The sequence below is a fragment of the Pinus tabuliformis genome, chromosome J (assembly GCF_031772625.1).
Source record: "Pinus tabuliformis cultivar Carrire ecotype Pingquan chromosome J, CPIR1, whole genome shotgun sequence".
Lineage (NCBI taxonomy): Eukaryota > Viridiplantae > Streptophyta > Pinopsida > Pinales > Pinaceae > Pinus > Pinus tabuliformis.
In genome coordinates, this window is record NC_142295.1 from 438104681 (window position 1) to 438119451 (window position 14771).

The 14771-nt window shown below is 35.2% G+C and overlaps 1 protein-coding gene and 1 pseudogene across 1 annotated transcript in view; both read right to left on the bottom strand.

Moving 5' to 3' along the window:
* Positions 1-243: 243 nt before the first annotated feature.
* Positions 244-848, bottom strand: LOC149227696 (cysteine-rich receptor-like protein kinase 8 pseudogene; annotated as a pseudogene).
* A 99-nt stretch (positions 849-947) lies between these two features.
* LOC149227697 (putative cysteine-rich receptor-like protein kinase 20) overlaps positions 948-14771 on the bottom strand; it is a 29628-nt gene continuing 15804 nt past the window's right edge. Inside the window, exons 2-7 of the mRNA XM_089380574.1 lie at positions 4025-4745; positions 3816-3887; positions 3515-3709; positions 3292-3431; positions 1307-1517; positions 948-1186 (exon numbers count right to left, since the gene is read on the bottom strand). Coding sequence (XP_089236700.1) covers positions 948-1186; positions 1307-1517; positions 3292-3431; positions 3515-3709; positions 3816-3887; positions 4025-4745 — 1578 coding nt within the window. The remainder of the gene's footprint in view (positions 1187-1306; positions 1518-3291; positions 3432-3514; positions 3710-3815; positions 3888-4024; positions 4746-14771) is intronic.

Here is a 14771-nt window from a genome sequence, read left to right on the forward strand (position 1 = left end):
CTAAAATTAATAGGTACTAAGCACTATGGCCCTTCTGCCACTTAATTGGGAAAAGCATTGGTGTTGCATGAAACAAACCTGACAAAGTAACCGAAACCCACATCATTTGACAGAGAAAATTATTACCAGTTAGTTTCCCCTCTCTCTCTACCGCTTGATCAGGAGAGGCAATGGTGACCGGTAAAGCATCGCAAAAAAAATAATCAAATTTCAGTTCTGCGAATAACCAGGTGTGAATATAAGCTACCTAGCTTCCAATTCGGTAATAGTGACATTATATACAGAAGGAGCCAAAGGATTATCTACACAGCCAGTCGACACTGAGGACGTGGATCCTCTGCGGTTCCTGTCACTAGTTTTCACAAATGCAGGCCTTTTGGGATTTGGCAATGTACCAGAACAGCTGGAAAGCATCTCTATAACATTAGAGATAGTGGGACGGATGCCTGAATCAGCTTGGGTGCAGAGAAGGGCAACTTGACTGCATCTCACAGCTTGCTGCTCCCTGCATGTTCTGCTTACTGTGGAATCTATCACATTCAAAAGACACCCTTGCTTGTATAATCTCCATGCCTGCATCACATCATAAATAAATCCATTGTTCACTTAACAATGCATTTCTATATTGTAGCACAGAAAACCACAGTATTAAAAGAATCATGAATTTATGTATTGAAGCCAAAGGTTTGAAGTTGAAGTGTTACCCATTCCACAAGGCTTTGCGTTTCTTGAGGAAAATCTGTATCACTGATTTTCCTTCCACTCACAATCTCAAGGATCAATACTCCAAAGCTATAAACATCAGCTTTCATGGATAGTTGACCCCGCATTGCATACTCCGGTGCCATGTAACCGCTATATTCCAATGAGCAAGGTTAAGAGGAGTGTTATTTTGTGATTATTGTCAATGAAATGCAGTGAGGAACTTAGGGTAAAGTGAAGCATTACTATGTCCCTGCAACGCTCGTCTGGACATGACTCTCGTCTCCAGGAAAGAGTCTGGCTAACCCAAAGTCTGCTATCTTGGGATTTAATTTCTTATCCAGTAAAATGTTGTTGGATTTGATGTCTCTGTGAATGATTCGAGGCTCTGATTCTTCGTGAAGATATCGGAGACCACAAGCAATTCCCATTATGATTTTGTAGCGAGTCTGCAAATCAAGCAGTTTCTGCTTCTGATCTGGATCTATATTGTATTAATCCACTCACGGCAACATTAAAAACGTTTGAATAATAAGAATCATGAACCTCGTAATCTCTTTAAATTTATTAATCAATGAATCATAATAACCTTGTACTTACTTACCAAAGAGGAGGTCGCGAAGACTTTTGTTTGGCAAATATTCATAAACAATCAATCTTTCTTGTCCCTCTGCACAGCATCCAAGCAGCTTTACAAGATTTCGATGTCGAACATTGGCCAAAACCTTCACTTCATTCATAAACTCATGGTTGCCTTGACTAGATCTTACAGACAATTTCTTTACTGCTATCTGTTTCCCGTCCCTAGTATTTCCCTGAAAAGAACAACCACATCAACAACTCATCATGAAAATGCCCATATTCATATTCATTACACTTGGAGAAAATGGAATTGCTGAGAATAACAGTTTTGCTATGCTATTTATGTGTCCGTTGTTTTCACCAACATTGGATGAGTTGGGAGGATTTAAGGCGCCGTAACTCCCTTGCACTAGGTGAGGGTGATGTGCTTCCTACCTGAAAGTACCATGTGAGTCGTGATGGATGGTATATGCCATGAGCTCAGGCCCTAAGTGCACTAGGTAGTTTTTACAGTGGTAAATTTGGCAGGTGGTGGATTTTGGGTATGCACCATCATATTTGACGCTGATTCACATGGGGTATTCATTGGACAGAAATGGGCTTGGAATTAATTTGGGAGTGAGAAATGGATGGCTGCTTCCTCCGCTGCTGCTGTTGCTTCATTGGCCTTAGTTGTTCTTGTTGTCGGCCGTTGTATCTCCAATCTGTGCATTTGCAGGTCTTACGGGGCTTGATAATCAATAAGTTCACAGGCCCGTGGTGCACAGCTCAGTTAGAGCCACTGCTGTGTTTGCTTAGGATAGAAATGATGGGAGAGAGTGCACGCGTTCATAGGTGTAGCAACAACCGTAGGGAGACAAGTGGCGGTTGCCTTCGAGGGGCTGTGTTTTAGATGTTGGAAATTGGAAGAGTACAGAATTTAAATCGATCTGCTGCTCTTTAATTGATTATACAAAATTTGATTATTACAATGATCTATGTTTTAGATGCTCTAAATATTTTAGATGTTGTAAATGTGGAAGAGGAAGAGGAAAGGTACAAAATTTAACTTGATCTGCGATTTTTTAATGGATCACATAAAATTTAATTATTACAATAATAAACCTTGTGAGACGTATTTAAACATTTTCAGACTAGCAACTTTTAAAATAACTTGACTAACTTAACTCAAATATAATTACCTAATTTTAACAAACTCTTCAAGCTGGAGTAATTAGCTATCTTTTAAAATAACTTGACTAACTTAACTCAAATATAATTACCTAATTTTAACAAACTCTTCAAGCTGGAGTAATTAGCTATCTTTAAATGAAAGTAATTTCTTATTGGCAATAGGAAGAACTTCGAAAATAGGAAGCAGATGTTGCAATAAACAAAAACATTGTTTTGCTCACAATTGACCTCTAGCCTAAGATGAAAATATTGTTGAGAAAGGTTATCATATCTTATTGATATTAGATAAAATGGTGCTCGATCAACAAGATATGGGTGCTGGTATGAAGCAGACAAAAGCTTAGTGTGCTCCTATTCCAAGTGAAGCAGGCTACCATCAAACATACACCAAACCCCACTGAGTTGGATGTCTCCACATCTCCTTAAATTTACGATAAATTTGATTATGGGGTCTCTCTAGTTAGATGGTCCTGTTAGGCTATGTTTATGTAGTTTGTTTTATATAAACTTTGAGGCTCCGTCTAGTACTTCTCATGCTGTTCCATCAAACACCTAGAATTCTGTCAGGGTTTAGATTATTGGATTTATGTTACTATTTATTTTTACACTGTTAACCTGTTATTTTGCCAGTAGTTTGGTTTCTCTAGCAGCAGGCCGCTGGCAAGCAGGTCTGAACATTTTGTGCTAATTTCCATTCTTTCTTAATGAAATATTATCTTTAAAATAAAGATGTAATTTTTGTTTCCATTAGTTAAGAAGTTCTTATACAGTAAGTTTTGGAAATATTTTTGAAATGCATTAACACAACACAGATATAAATTGTATATACTTTACCTTGTATACAGAGCCAAAGCCTCCTGCTCCCAGCTTATTATTTTCATGAAAATTGTCTGTTGATTCTACAAGCCCTTCTAAGGTGAAAATAATTTCCTTCTGCTTGACTAGTGCTAATTCTGAGCAATTTTCACGTATTGCTGTGTGGAAGGAAAGGTGAATTAGAATCTCTAAGCGCTACGGATAACATAAATTTACACAAAAACCATACTGTATATTCTACCTTCATTCTGTGGATGGGTAACTGGCCTCCACGAAATGGCAGATTGATGGGTAACTGGCCTCCATGAAATGGCAGATTTCAGTTTCCTCCGCATGGCAAACACAGAGACCACTAATGCCAGAACCACACCTCCCACAATCCCCATTATTATGGGTAATCTTTTAGAGGAACCACCTGACCGTGTAATATTTTGTCCTGTTATTTATAAAAGTTAGAGCAATCAAGTTGTATGATCCCGAGTGGCACAAATCGTAAAGCTGCATCCAGTACCCGGGAGAGATAATATATACATTACTAGTACCTGTATTATTCCTTTTATTCGGCCGAGGAACCTGGACAGGTCCTCTTGGTGGGTTTGCAGGGGTATTACCCACTGTGGAAGTATCAAAAAAGGGGTATACTTCATATCGCACCGTGCAGCTTCGCAACAGTGCTTGAGCTCCTTGCCTCGTAGAAGAATAGTCGTAGAGGTGCAAGATCTGCAGTCCTTGATGGATATATCTCTCCAACACTGAACTTGACCATAAATGGTGAGGCCACCAGAAGAATATGCAACCGATCCTTCAGCGAAACCCTTATTGGCATGAACAGAAGCCGTCTCAGACAGGTTGGAAAGGAAATTAAAAGTAGCGTTCCTAAATTTCTTTAGATTATTTGTGCTGATACCCTTTACATTCTCCAGGTACTTCCCATCGGTGTCTAGCTTTGAGAAGAAGCTAGAGTTTTTGTATCGCAGGAAACAGTTATCACCCCATACTCGACCACCTGTGCTGCTACCGCAGACTTTTATAACAGCGTCAAGTGCTTGCCGTGAACAGATTGAGCAGTCTTTCTGCGATACACTCCCCAAGCACTGCAGGAGGCCATAAATTATGTTGGGGCTTTCGCCATAAGAGGAAGTGTTGAAGCCTGTCTCAGGTGCATTCGCAAGTAGATCACTCATCACGAGCGTAAAATATGGCCAGAAAGTATCTCCTTCGGCCTTGGCAGAAGCGTTATTACATTCATACCAGCGCAACTCTGTCCAGACAACCAAAGGAAAACTGCGCAACTCTGTCCAGACAACCAAAGGAAAACTGCTAATGAGTAGAAAAGCGATGAAAAGAAATCGAATGGCTGCTTGTTTGCCAGAATTAGCAAGGTATAAATTATAGCCGTTAAAGTTTCTCATGATCTTCAAACTGGGAAAGCTCTTCTGTGAAGGATTCTGATCAATATGGAATGCAGGCAGCTATAAAATTGGTAAAATTAGATCAATGCTCAACATGAGACTGTGGACAGGGACGTTAGTGGAATTAGATCAATGCTCAAGATGAGACTGCGGATAGGAAAGGGAAATCATAAGCAAATTCAACCTCCTCAAAAACTTTCCCAAAGCAAAAATATACTCAACAAAGAAATCTTCAACAAATTTGGAACATAATCAACCTTGTAAATATTTTTTTTTAACCACATGGTGAATCGCCAGACCTAATCTAGGGGAGACCCAGGATCAAACCTCGTAGCTGCCACTATAACACCAAGAGCATAACCAACCACCTGCAAGTCGGGTATACTAAGTTCCTATGATTTCATAGCTGCCACTATAACACCAAGAGCATAACCAACCACCTGCAAGTCGGGTATACTAAGTTCCTATTCCTATGATTTCATAGCTGCCACTATAACACCAAGAGCATAACCAACCACCTGCAAGTCGGGTATACTAAGTTCCTATGATTTTAGCAAGAGTTCCTATGATTTTAGCAAGACCACCTGCAAGCCGGGTATACTAAGTTCCTATGATTTCATAGCTGCGACTATAACACCAAGAGCATAACCAACCACCTGCAAGTCGGGTATACTAAGTTCCTATTCCTATGATTTCATAGCTGCCACTATAACACCAAGAGCATAACCAACCAGGGTATACTAAGTTCCTATGATTTCATAGCTGCCACTATAACACCAAGAGCATAACCAACCAGGGTATACTAAGTTCCTATGATTTTAGCAAGACCACCTGCAAGTCGGGTATACTAAGTTCCTATGATTTCATAGCTGCCACTATAACACCAAGAGCATAACCAACCACCTGCAAGTCGGGTATACTAAGTTCCTATTCCTATGATTTCATAGCTGCCACTATAACACCAAGAGCATAACCAACCAGGGTATACTAAGTTCCTATGATTTCATAGCTGCCACTATAACACCAAGAGCATAACCAACCAGGGTATACTAAGTTCCTATGATTTTAGCAAGAGCAGACTCACCGGAAAGGGGAATCTGCCCCTCTAGCTGCCACAACAACAGGTCATTGTACTCAATGAGATTTGAACTTCGGTCTGCTCGGGCTTCGCCCATGTGACTTACCATCAAACCACACATCAGTATACATAAAAGGTAGTGAGCTTGGCCCAATTTGGTTACTACTCGCACGACAAGCTACCATAAAAGATAAAAACGTACTACGCGTAGCCCGAATGTACCATTCGGGCTTGTGAACATATCGTTAGCCATCAAAATTGACGGCTGACTTTTACTAAACCAGAGATCCGAGTGACCCAGGGTTCAAAATTGAAGACTTCATGGACCGTCGCCCTTTGACGCATAAAATTATTTCTGAATTTTTTTAGCACTATATTTTATTTTTCATTATAGGAGTATAACCACATTTACCAGTATATGAAATATATATACTTCTAATATCATTGATATTACAATAGATTTATGTATTTTTTAAAAACTCAATTATTTATGATTATTAATAATTATATAAATAATAACAACCATATTTTTATATAATTATGATTATTATATTATATATTAAAATAATATTAAGTTATTGTATAATATTTTATTTAATATTATTTGGTTTTAAATTATTTAATATAATTTTAATAACAATAATTATTTTAGTAAATGTGGTTAATATAGGTATAAGGCTTTATTTTTATCTATTATACAAATTATTCATAAATATATAATAAAAATAACAATAATACTAATAAGAGAAGAAACATTTATCTTCGTTATTTAAGGGTATAGGATATAAAGAAAAAGATATTAAGAGAGCTATAAAAAGAGCGGAAAGAAAAGTGGTTTCAGATGAACCTAAAGCCCAAAACCTTCCTTAGTGTGGTAGAGTTTTCGTACCATATATTCAAGGGGTGACAAATAAAATTGCCAAAATCTTAAAAAGGAAAGGCATAGTCACTCAATTCTCAGCAACTAGAACAATTAAACAGGGTATGAGGTCTGTCAAGGATGATATTGATAGACATCAACTCAAAGGGCTTTATAAAATTGATTGTTCTTGTGGCAAGTGTTACATTGGTGAAACATGGCGCTCTCTATAGAAAAGACTTAAGGAACATGGGGCAGATATTAAGAATGGAAGGTCTCGTACGTCGACCCTTGTGGAGCATTCCTCAAAAACAAAACACCAGGTTTGTTTGGAGAGCGCCTCAATTATCGCAAGAGAGAAACAATATCATAGACAAAAGATTAGGGAGGCCCTTGAAATTATAAAACATCCATAGAATCTCAACAGAGACAACGGTATCGAGATTAGTGGAAGTTGGCTTCCTTTAATCAAAGGGATTAGGACCACCAGTACATTTCAGGTAGTCAGGTAACTCCTCTCCTCTCCTATTATATTTTCTGATCTCATACTAAAGATAAAATCAAAAATTATAAACTCAACATTGGTAAACCCTAATATAAATATTACAAACACTAAAATAAACATCGTTTATTTTCATGGTGAGACAATCCCTCTCGCAATGCGACATTAAGTCATGGTTGACCATGGTTGGCTATGATTGACAATGGTTGACCATGGTTGATATTATAAACCTAAGGGAATAATAAACCCAAGGGATTGATATTATAAACCCAATGGCATAATAAGCCCAAGGGATTATGAAGCCACAGGAATAATATTAAACCCAAGGGACTAATATTATAAACCCAACATGTGATAAAATCTAAAGAAATTATTATAAACCCAAAGTGTGATAAAAGCTAAATTGAGTACCGATAAAAACTAAATCCACTACTAATATTATAACCCAACGTGTGATAAAATCTAAAGAAATTATTATAAACCCAATGTGTGATAAAAGATAAATCCACTACCGATCTCTCAATGGAAATGTGAAATAATTTCTTTAGATTTAAAACTCGAAGGGATTATGAAACCAAGTGAATAATATTAAACCCAAGGGATTAATATTATAAACCAAACATTGGTAAATCCTAATACAAATATTACAAACACTAAAATAAACATGGTTTATTTTCATGGTGAGACAATCCTTGTCACAATGCAACATTAAACCATGGTTGACCATGGTTAGCTATGATTGTCAATGGTTGACCATGATTGATAATATAAACCTAAGGGAATAATAAACCCAAGGAGTTGATATTATAAACCCAATGAAATAATAAACCCAAGGGATTAACACTAAAACCCTAGGGGATTATGAACCCAATGGAATAATATTAAAATCAAGGGACTAATATTATAAACCCAATGTATAAAAACCCTAGAATAAATATTAAAAATATTAAAATAAACATGGTTGAGCACGATTGATTTTCATATTGAGACAATCCTTGTCACAATGCAATGTTGGACCATGGTTGAACATGGTTGATTATGGTTGACCATTGTTGAATAATATTAAACCCTAGGAATATGAACCCTTAGATCAATAAACCCAAGGGATTGATATTATAAACCCAAGGGAATAATAAACCTAAGGGATAAAAATTATAAACCCAAGGTATATAAACCCTAACATGAATATTATAAACACTAAAATAAACATTGTTGACCGTGATTGACCATGGTTGATTTCCATATAGTGACACTCCTTGTCACAATACAATGGACCATGGTTAACCATGGTTGACCATGATTGATATTCATATCGAGATAATATTTGTCGGAACACAACGTTGGACCATGGTTGACCATGGTTGATTTCCATATCCATATGGTTTAACCATGGTTGAACATGGTTGGCTATGCTTGACCATGCTTGACCATGATTAATATTATAAACCTAATGGATTGATATTATAAACTCAAGGGAATAATAAACCCAAGGGATTAATACTAAAACCCCAAGGGATTATGAACCGAAGGGAATAATATTAAACCAAAGGGACTAATATTATAAGTCCAACGTATATAAACGCTAAGATAAATATTACAAACACTAAAATAAACATGATTGACCATGGTTGATTTTCATATTGTGACAATGTTTATCACAATGCCATGTTGGACCATGGTTGACCATGGTTGATTTTCATATGGAGAAAATCTTGGTCACAATGCGACATTCCACAAGACTTTCCACATTGGTAAATGTGGTTGATTTTCATATCGAGACAATCTTTGTCACAAGGCGACGTTCAAACATGTTTGACCATGATTGACCATGGTTGACCATGTCTGATTCTATAAAACATGGTTGACCATCATCAACCATGGCTAACCATGGTTGACCATGATTGTCCATGATTGTCCATGATTTTTATATGGAGACAATTTTTGTCATAATGCGAGATCCGACCATCATTAACCATGGTTGGTTATGGTTGACCGTGATTGATATTATAAAAGTAAGTTAATAATAAACCCAAGGGATTGATATTATGAACCCAAGGGAAAAATAAACCCGAGGGATTAATACTAAAACCCCAAGGGATTATGAACCCAAGGGGATAATATTAAATTCAAGGGACTAATATTATAAACCCAACATTGGTAAACCCTAATATAAATATTAAAACACTAAAATAAACATGGTTATTTTCATGGTGAGAAAATACTTTTCACAATGCGACATTCAACCATCGTTGACCATGGTTGGATGTGATTGACAATGGTTGATCATGATTGAAATTATAAATATAACGGAATAATAAACCCAAGGGATTGATGTTATAAACCTAATGGAATAATAAACCCAAGAGATTTATACTAAATCCCCAAGGGATTATGAACTCAAGGGAATAATATTAAACCCAATGGACTAATATTATAAACCCAATGTATAAAAGCCCTAAGATAAATATTAAAAATACTAAAATAAACATGGTTGAGCATGGTCGATTTTCATATTGAGAGAATCCTTGTCACAATGTGACATTGGACAATGGTTGAACATGGTTGAACATGCTTGATTATGGTTGACCATTGTTGAATAATATTAAACCCTAGGAATATGAACCCTTAGATTAATAAACCCAAGGAATTTATATTATAAACCCAAGGGATAAAAATTATAAACCCAAGATATATAAACCCTAAAATGAATATTATAAACCCTAAAATAAACATGATTGACCATGGTTAACCATGGTTGATTTCCATATAAAGGCAATCCTTCTCACAATGCAACGTTGGACCATGGTTAACCATAGTTGACCATGATTGATTTTCATATCGAAACAATCTTTGTTAGAATGCAACGTTGGACCATGGTTAACCATGGTTGATTTCCATATCCATATGGTTTGACCATGGTTGAACATGCTTAGCTATGATTGACCATGATTAATATTATAAACTTGATGGATTGATATTATAAACCCAAGGGATTAATACTAAAACCCCAAAGGATTAAGAACACAAGGGAATAATATTAAACCCAAGGGACTAATATTATAAACCCGACACATATAAACCATCATTAAATTTAAAACCATTAATAAATTAATATTAATACATTAATAGCATAAACCTCAAGAATATTAATATATTAAAACCCAAGGGAATAATATTAAACCCAAGGAATAAATATTATAAACCCAAGGTATATAAACCCCAAGATAAATATTATAAACCCTAAAATAAGAATGGTTAACCATGGTTTATCATGGTTGATCAAGGTTTATCATTGGTAAATGTGCTTGTGCTAAGATTATAAACACTAAACCCAATATAACAACTCGAAATAAACACTAAACCCAATATTATAAACCATAATATTAAATCCTAATTTATTCAATGTCAAATTGCGACATTGATAAATTGCAATGTAATGTATCAAGCAGTTAATGTTATAAACCCAAGGGATTAATATTAAAAATCCAATAGATTCATAAACAAGGGGAGTATTAATATTATAAACCGAGGTGATTAATACTAAATACTAGGATTGATATTATAAACCCTAGTATTAGTATTAAACCTCAAGAATATAAACCCTAATATTAATATTATAAACCCTAGGATTAATATATCAAACCTAAGATTAATATTATAAACCCTAATATATTATTATAAATATTAGTTATTAATATAAACACTTATTAAACTCTAAGATTATAAATCATAATTTATTATTATAAATATTAGTTATTAATATAAACACAAGGGATTAGTAAACTTGAAGGACCGATATTATAAACCCAAAGAATAATAAACCCAAGGGAATAATATTAAACCTTATGATTTATATTATAAACGCAAGGGACTATAAACCCTAGAATTAATAGTATTAAACCAAGGGATTAAAAGCCCTAGGATTAATATTATAAGCCCTATGATTATAAACATTAATATTATAAGTCATAAACCCAAAAAAATAAAAAATATTAAACCCTAATTTAGTCATTGTCATAATGAGGCATTAAATAAATTGCAATGTAATGTATCATTGTGGCAATGATTGTCACATTTCTTGTTGTATTTCGATGATGCTTCTCACACTGTAATGTTGGATATATTTACATAACATTCTAAGGTCACAACATTAAACCCTAATATTAAATCAAATATTATAAACCCTAACATTATAGAATGCAACATTATAAAAGATAATATTAATATTATAATCCCTAGAATTAGTTTTGTAAACCCTAGGATTATAAAACTCAATATTAAACCTTAATATTATAAACTCAATATTAAGCACAATACTATAAACCCCAATATTATAAAACCTAATATTAAACCCAATATTATAAACCCCATTATTAATAACCAAGACTTTGATATTAAACGTAATATTATAAACCCAATATTAAGCACAATATTATAAACCCTTGTTTTATAACTTTAATTTTGTAATGCCCCATTGTGATGTTGAATAATTAAGATGAAGCTATGTTATATATATGGTATATCAACTACATTGGTATGAAGCAATGACATATGAGGCATTCAAATTTAATTTATTGAGTGAATATGATGTTTGTATTCAACTTTGTATTAATTAAATATTAAAACTTAATAACACAAATTAAACAACAAAAAAATATTATTATTAACTTTATTATCTATGTAAATTTATAAATATAAATACTAAGAGTTTGAATAAAATTGAATATGATTGGACATACATGTATTACAAACAACATTTAACATGTGTTTATGAAATAGGCTATGTTACTAATAGATTGACTTTTGTATATCAATTGTTCTTTCTAAACAAAAGCATAATACGCAGATTAAAAATAAATAGATTAATATTAATATTAATTTTATTAATAATATGAATGTTATTATGTTAGTAATATTAAATGTTAATAATTATGATAAATTATTATGATTACTAATTTTATTAATATAGTTTTCTTAAACATCATTAATATTCCATTAATGATGTTATTATTAATAATATTACTAATAATGTTGTTTCTAATGTTAATTTGAATGGTATGGTTATTATTAATGATTATTTTTATTTATATTTTCTTTAAAAGCTAAAAACTTTATATTATAAAAACTTAAAAAAATAAAAAACAAATATTATAAAAACCTAATATCATAACCTAAATAAATTAAAATTATAAAACACTAAAATTATAAAAACCAAAGCTATCACATTTATCAACTTGATATTTAAAAATTTCAATATTGACTTATTTTCAAGGTTTAATAACCTAAAATTATAAAATCTCATGCAATCACATTTATGAATCTCATATTTAATATTTATATTAAATATGCTTTGTTTTCTTTTTAAATATTGAATATTATGATATTGTCACATGTATGCGGACTCATGAATGAAATTTTCTTTATTTAATTTCATGACACATTATTTCGCAACATCATAATTTAAATGAATTACAAGATGTTGGCAAAGAACTGTTAATTAACATATATTTCGGGATTATATTGGTAGTGCAGGCTTTTGTAAGTGATTTATTAAATTATTAAACATGCCTGACACTATTTAATGGGTATTGCAGGCCATAGTAAATAATGGTACTGACTCATATGATGTGGATGGCTCTCGTTAATTGTGAGGCACACCTCTAGATAAGCTACGATTACCGATGCTTTACAGCAATCGTAATCATCCCCAAACCGATGGATAGTCTAAACACATAAATCAGGTGGTGGAGGATGTGTTAAGAATGTACGTAACGTAACAGCTTACGAAGTGGGAGGAGTATCTCCATTTAGTTGATTTTTATTATAATAATGGTTACCATGAATATTTGGGAATGAACCCCTTTGAAGTATTATAGTATTATACAGGAGAAGAAAATGCAGAGTGCCTACCAATTGGAATAATCTCGAAAATAAGTTGGTATTAGGACCCGACATGCTCATTGAAATGGAGCAGATAGTTAAAAAGGTGCATCAGAAGCGAAGGGCTACCCAAGACAAGCAAAAGATCTATACAGAAAAGAAGAGGACCTATCGAGAGTTTCAAGTGGGAGACCATGTTTATTTACGAATTAAGCCTAAACGAAGCACATTGTGGTGGGGCAATTGCGCTAAATTGGCACCCAGATACTGTGGCCCCTTCCAAATTCTGGAACGAATTCAACCGATAGCTTACTGGCTAGCCCTACCTGCCCACATCAGGATTCATGATGTGTTCCATGTATCGTTATTAAAGCGATATGTTTACAACCCTAGGCATGTGATTAGTTGGCAATATATGTAGGTAAGTCATATATTGAATTAAGTTGCGAAATAAAAATTGCAGATGTGACTGATATTGATACTATCAACCTTTTGGTGCAGGCTAAACTGAACGGATATACCCCAAAGTGTTCCCCTTTAGGGTATGATAGCGTGAACCCCCTAATCCATCAAGGATAGGTTGGGAGATCAGACAAGGTTGTCCCCTGAGGGAACACTCTTTACGGGTGGCCCCATTATTTCTCAAGAAAGACATCCTTGCTCCCTAAGCCTAGTCAGAACCCTATTGAGAGAAACTCCATCCCCCGATTGGGCTGGGGGCATGCAGCACCATCAGGCCCACCCGTGATCTTGGCCATGTGGTGGCACCCACACCGATGATGCAATGTTGCCCTGCTCCCTAACCTGGGACAAGCCATGTTGGCTTGGGTTCAAGGCTGTCCCCTCTGTTCCACATGTCGAGTGTGGTACCACATACGAGAGGCACGGTAGCCCAGCTCCCTAACCGAGGACACCCTAATCATCAAGGATGGGTTCAGAGTCATGTCATTCGCCTTAGGACCACCATCCTGAAGTGAGTGGCCCCATATTAATGAGGCAAGGCTTATTCGGCTCCCTAACATGGGACACCCGAGCAATGGGCTATGAGTCATGTCATTCCCCTCAGGTCCACCAACCTAAAGTGAGTGGCACCAACAACTTAAGGCAAGGCTACATCAGCTCCCTAACCAGGGACACCCCAATCATCAAGGATGGACTGGGAGTCAATTCAGTCCCCTCAGGTCCACATGTGTGTTAGCAAGCGCTAGTGGCACCAGTCTGTTGAGGCAAGGTTGTACCCTGGCTCCGTAACCTCAAGTCTGTGTGCTCGTTCCTTATTGCGTGTAGTTTGCGTTGGGCCAACTTTCAATTTTTTTCTTGCTGCCATTTTTTAATCCTTCCAACTATTTGGGACCCCTACTTTTCTTGGGGCACCTTTTCGAATTTTATAGTATGCAATGGATGGATCAAAGATCAAGGAAGGCTCAAGGCTCAAGGATCAAGGAGGGGCCCCATCAAGGCTTCAACACTTCGGGCAAGACCACTAAAAATGAATAAAGAACTTGCCCGAAGAGACTCCCATAATCATAGTTTTGTTTATTTGTTCATCATTTTCTATTTACTTGGGTTTTTATGCTTCATATTTGCTATTAAGCTAGACCTAACAGACATGTTGTTCTTGCAGGTAGGGAGGGCATCCACCAGGGTCGTCGACTCCTTTACACTACCCTGACATGCTGGTTGCTCATCTCCAAGTTGGTATTTTAATCACTTTGGTTTCTATGCTTACTCATCCTCAAAGGAACTCGGGTAGATGAATTGATTGGG